This window comes from Phoca vitulina, unplaced genomic scaffold (assembly GCF_004348235.1).
Source record: "Phoca vitulina isolate PV1807 unplaced genomic scaffold, GSC_HSeal_1.0 scaffold15, whole genome shotgun sequence".
In the NCBI taxonomy this organism is placed as follows: Eukaryota; Metazoa; Chordata; class Mammalia; order Carnivora; family Phocidae; genus Phoca; species Phoca vitulina.
The window spans coordinates 22592683-22597647 of NW_022589718.1; the positions used below are offsets into that span (position 1 = coordinate 22592683).

At 37.5% G+C, this 4965-nt stretch overlaps 1 protein-coding gene across 1 annotated transcript; it reads right to left on the minus strand.

The window, feature by feature from the left end:
- Positions 1-1522: 1522 nt before the first annotated feature.
- Positions 1523-2434, minus strand: ZFP42 (ZFP42 zinc finger protein). The gene has a single exon (XM_032413227.1). It carries the CDS (start codon positions 2432-2434, stop codon positions 1523-1525), a length of 912 nt encoding a protein of 303 aa, XP_032269118.1.
- Positions 2435-4965: the final 2531 nt, after the last annotated feature.

Below are 4965 nucleotides of genomic sequence, written 5' to 3' on the forward strand. Positions count from 1 at the left end.
TGGGGGGGTGCATTCCAAGTTTGATAACTGCATATATTCTGTGCATCATTAAGATTATTTCAATCAGGGATTCAGTTAATCCCTATATTGAAGCTATAGTTTTTTTATCAGCCACCTCTGGACGAAACAATTCCTCCCTCTTATCCAGAATATTTAACCACTTTCTCTGAATTTTCTTCCACAGCATGTAAATACCCCAGATTCTGTCCCAGAGTATCTATTAACAACAAACCTCCTCCTACTCTGTGGCTTTCCTCTGGCTGTGGCCCTATTTCCTTCCCTTTACAGTCAGGGTTCCTTTAAGGGTATTTGCGTACTTTCTACTGAATGAATAGAGGTATCATGATTTATGCAACCTGTTGCCTTTTAATGGACATTTAAGATATGAAGTTAATACTATTAAAAATGTGCTTAATATCCTTGAACAAATATCTCTGTACATCCGTGCAAATGTTTCTGTAGAATACAATTCCAGAAATGAAATTATTTGGTCTAGGGAAATGCACATTACAGGTTGAACTGTGTACCCCCCAACATTTGTTTCAAAATCCTAGCCCTAATACCCCAGAATGTAGCCTTATTTAGAGATGGGGTCTTTATGGAGGTGGTCAAGTTAAAATGAGATTGATTATTAGGATGGGTTCTAATCAGTATGACTGGTATCTTGGTAAGAGGGAATCTGGGGACATGGACATGCAGAGGAAAGAGATGAGCACGTAAGGGAAAACAACCATGTAAACATGAAGATGATCATCTATAAACCAAGGGGTGAAGCCAGGTATAGATCCTTCCTTCATGACGCTTAAAAGGAACTAACCCTGCCAACACCTTGATTTTGGACTTCTCCCCCCCCAATACTGAAATATTAATCTTTGCAATGTTTTGTTAGTTTCAAAGACAAATAAATGGTACTGCCTTTCAATACCCACCTCTGATTTTTTAAATCCAGATTCAGCATATCTCTGGGTTTTTATTTCCTTTTAAAATATCTAAAATGATTCCAATGAATTGACACTATCAGATAACCATTCAAATCTAGCTATGTGATTTCAATAGTTTTCTACAATGATAAAAAAGGATTAAAAATATATAGAACTTTTAAACATGTTTAACTACTCATTCACTTACTGACAATCTACTGCAAAATTTTCATTCTCTAGGATTATCACACGTTGCATGAAGTTTATTCCTAAAAGGCAAAAGCTAAACAATTGGAAACTACAGACTTTAAAAACAAAGTTAATTTCATATTTATAGCATGTGAAAATAAGTCCCATATCCAGTAACCTAGTTCATAATGTATTAAGGATTATGCTTTTGAAGTAAAGTCATTACTGACCTTCTTGTTGGAAACACACTGTTAATTCTATACAGTGTTCTAAAATGGTGTCAAACTACTGGAGCATCATAGTACATTGAAACAAAAATATGCCATGTAGGGTTGCAATTGCTTTAAAAAAGCTCTTTCCTGGAGACGATAATAAGGTACATTTGTCCCCAAATCACTCTTTTGTTAATATGCTTATCCTGTTAAAGGATTACTTTCCATCTTCTCTTTCATTTTGTTGGTCTTTGCATGAGTTAAGATGTGAACTTTCAGGTTATTTGACTGAATAAACCTCTTGTGACAGCTTTCAAAGGGGCACACAAAACGTTTCTCCCCAGTGTGGATGCGGACGTGTGTGCGCAAATTGTAGTCCAGAGAAAAGCGTTTTCCGCACCCTTCAAAAGTGCACTGAAACGGCTTCTCTCCAGTATGAACCAGAAAATGTCTTTTTAGTTTCGCATTCTCATTGAATGCTTTCCCACATTCTGCACATACGTGATCTCGAGGACCGTGGACAAGGAGATGCTTTCTCAGGGAAGCTCTATTCTTCAACTTTTTTGGGCATCCACTGTGAGGACAAACAATTCTTTCTGGAGCCTCATATTCCTTATCTTTTGTTGGCTTCTTTCTAGCAAATTCTGCAGACTGTTTAGGATCCGATAATACAATGCTGGGTATTCCTCCAGAAGGAAGCTTCTTGCCTATTACATACTCAGAACACTCAAGCTGTGAATTCTCTCTAACAATCTGTTGAGGAAGTTCTTGTTTTGCCCCTTTCTGCGTGGATTTCAAGGATTTTTCCAGAAGCGAGCTTGCTGTAAGAACCTGTTGAGAAAGCTCTTGCTCTGATCCTTCTTCCAGAATGGGTTCAGAAAACTCACCTCTAATTATGCATTCTATGTAACAGTCAGAGAAGGAGTCTTCTCTAACAACCAGATGGCTCGTCTCAAAGAACACACCTTCATCTTCCAAGGCCCATGTTGTGTTGGGAAGTTCCTTCTGGACTGGCCGTGGCTTAGGTGGCCTTGGCTTATCCCTCCCGAAGGCTCTTCTACCCAGGCCTTTCTGGCCACAAGTTTTTGCCCTCTTCTTCAGTTGCTGGGCCATAGTGTCCTGCCTGCTTCTTCCTTGAATATTTGTACCAGGATATATCAACCACTTCCAAGTGACAGTGATCTGAGTAAGCTGTCTTCAGCAAACACCTCCTTTGAGATAGTAACCTTTAGATAAAATATAGTGCAACTTTAGAACCACTGTCAGAAAATGACCTAAAAAAAATGGCCTCAAATTCACTTTTCAGTAACAAAATGGTTGCATTTCCTTCTTCTCTGACAAACCCAAGGAAGAGAATGAACTGTGACATAGGATGTAGGTCATAACTCTTATCTTATGTGGGTATCCCCACAAATTATCTGACCTCTCCAACTGACCACCTCATGTTATTGGGCACTCACTATGTGCTAGCCCTACTCTAGGCTACTCATGGGTTGAGTTCCATCAGTAAGTGGACACAGAAAAAAATCTATGCCTCCTGGAGTATACATTCTCCTGAACACACAAAGTATTACATGCCACACGTTAAAAGGTAAACTGCTACACTGGGTGTTGTATGAATTCTACTCCAGAAACCAATATTACACTACGTTAACTTACAAAGTTAAAGAAAAAAAAAAAAAAAAAGAAGCCCAATGTAAGATGCCGCCAATTCTTTCATATAGTTCTGTAAGGATGGAGGATGGACCTTACACTTCAAAGCAGAAAGCAACAACGAAAGCATTAATTCTAATTTTCCTCATTTTGAACTCATACTTATAATCAAACTTTCTCTTTAGTTTCCCTTACTCAGCCCTAACTCATTGTTATTTGACTAACTGTTCATGTAAGAAACTTCCCCATCTATGAAACCTAAATTAAAGATAGTCTTAAAAATTGAAAACAAAACAAAAAAGGGAAAGTGTACAGAATAAGCAAAGGGGCTGGTAGAAAGGAATTCACGATTTTAAATTGGGAGCTCAGGAAGGCCTTGACTGAGGAGGCAGCAGGTGACTAAAAACTTGAAGAAGTGAGGGTTGCCTATGGTGAACGCTGTTGTGAAATGCAAATGAAATAATGCATATGAAGTACTTAGCACAGATCATGGCACAGAGCTAATGCTGAATGCTTACATGAACTAGTGTTATTTTACCTTTGTATTCATTCTTAAGTATATGTTGGGTCCTGGGATATGCCAGATACTATTCTAGACCAAGGGCAGCATTTTTTTTTTTTTTTTAATTTAATAAAGAGCCAGATTTACGCTTTGTGGGCCCCATGGTCTACGCCATAACTGTTCAACTCTGCTTCTGTTGCACGGAAGAAGCCATAGCTGATTCATAGAGGGGGAGCTGTGTTCCAATAAATAAGCAGATGCTGGATCTGACCCATGTGTAGTTTCTACTTCTACAGAAAATGGAGATTCAGAGGAAAAAAAACACATGAAATCCATGCATTTCCACGCACAGGGGAGTTTGGCCTTGAATACTTTTCTTTTTCTTAAAAATCTAAAAGCAACATTTTAAAAGTCACACCATGAATATGTTATAATCTAGGAGCCTTTTGCTTAATGTTAGGATTGCGTGCCTTATAGAAGATCTCTTAATTTTATTGTCCTGATGTCCTGTTCAAGGAACAGAAATAAATCCTTTTTAAAAAGGAGTAAATGTGGGGGCTCCTGGGTGGCTCAGTCGTTAAGTGTCTGCCTTCGGCTCAGGTCATGATCCCAGGGTCCTGGGATCGAGCCCCGCATCGGGCTCCCTGCTTGGCAGGAAGCCTGCTTCTCCCTCTCCCACTCCCCCTGCTTGTGTGCCCTCTCTCGCTGTGTTTCTGTCAAATAAATAAATCTTTAAAAAAAAATAATAAAAAGAAGTAAATGTGAAAGTAGTGGAGAGAAAAATAAGAGCTTGAAAATATTTTTAAATAGCTACATTTAAAAATACCACCTCAAAAGAATCATGCTGTTTACTTTTGGCAAAAACATACACAGCATCAAAACAAAACATGTTTTGGGGTGCCTGGGGGGCTCAGTCGTTAAGCATCTGCCTTCAGCTCAGGTCATGATCCCAGGGTCCTGGGATCGAGCCCCACATCGGTCTCCCTGCTCCGTGGGAAGCCTGCTTCTCCCTCTCCCACTTCCCCTGCTGTTCCCTCTCTTGCTGTGTCTCTCTCTGTCAAATAAATAAATAAAATCTTTAAAAAAAATAAAAAAAAACAAAACAAAACATGTTTTTCAATTGCTATGGGGAGGGTTTGAAATGCCTTCTTAATCATTCATATATATAAATATATAATATATAAATAAATGTTTTATGTAAATTGTAGTTTTAAAATACATAAATTATAAATAAAATAAATTATATATTTATATACAATACACAACTATTTTATACATATAAATTGCTAAGGGAAGAGTTTTGAATTTCTTCTTAAACATTTGTATATATATAATATAAAAATATAATATTTTTATATTATATATATACAAACATTTAAGAAAAAACTTAAAATGCTCTTTCCTTAGCAATTGAAAAGCATGGTTTGTTTTGTTCCATGTATTTTTTTTTCCCCCAAAAAGTAAATGGCAGGATCCTTTTGAGTTATTT

Coding starts and splice junctions, on each gene's coding strand:
- ZFP42 (XM_032413227.1), bottom strand. CDS start 2,434: ATGGCCCAGCAACTGAAGAAGAGGGCAAAAACTTGTGGCCAGAAAGGC.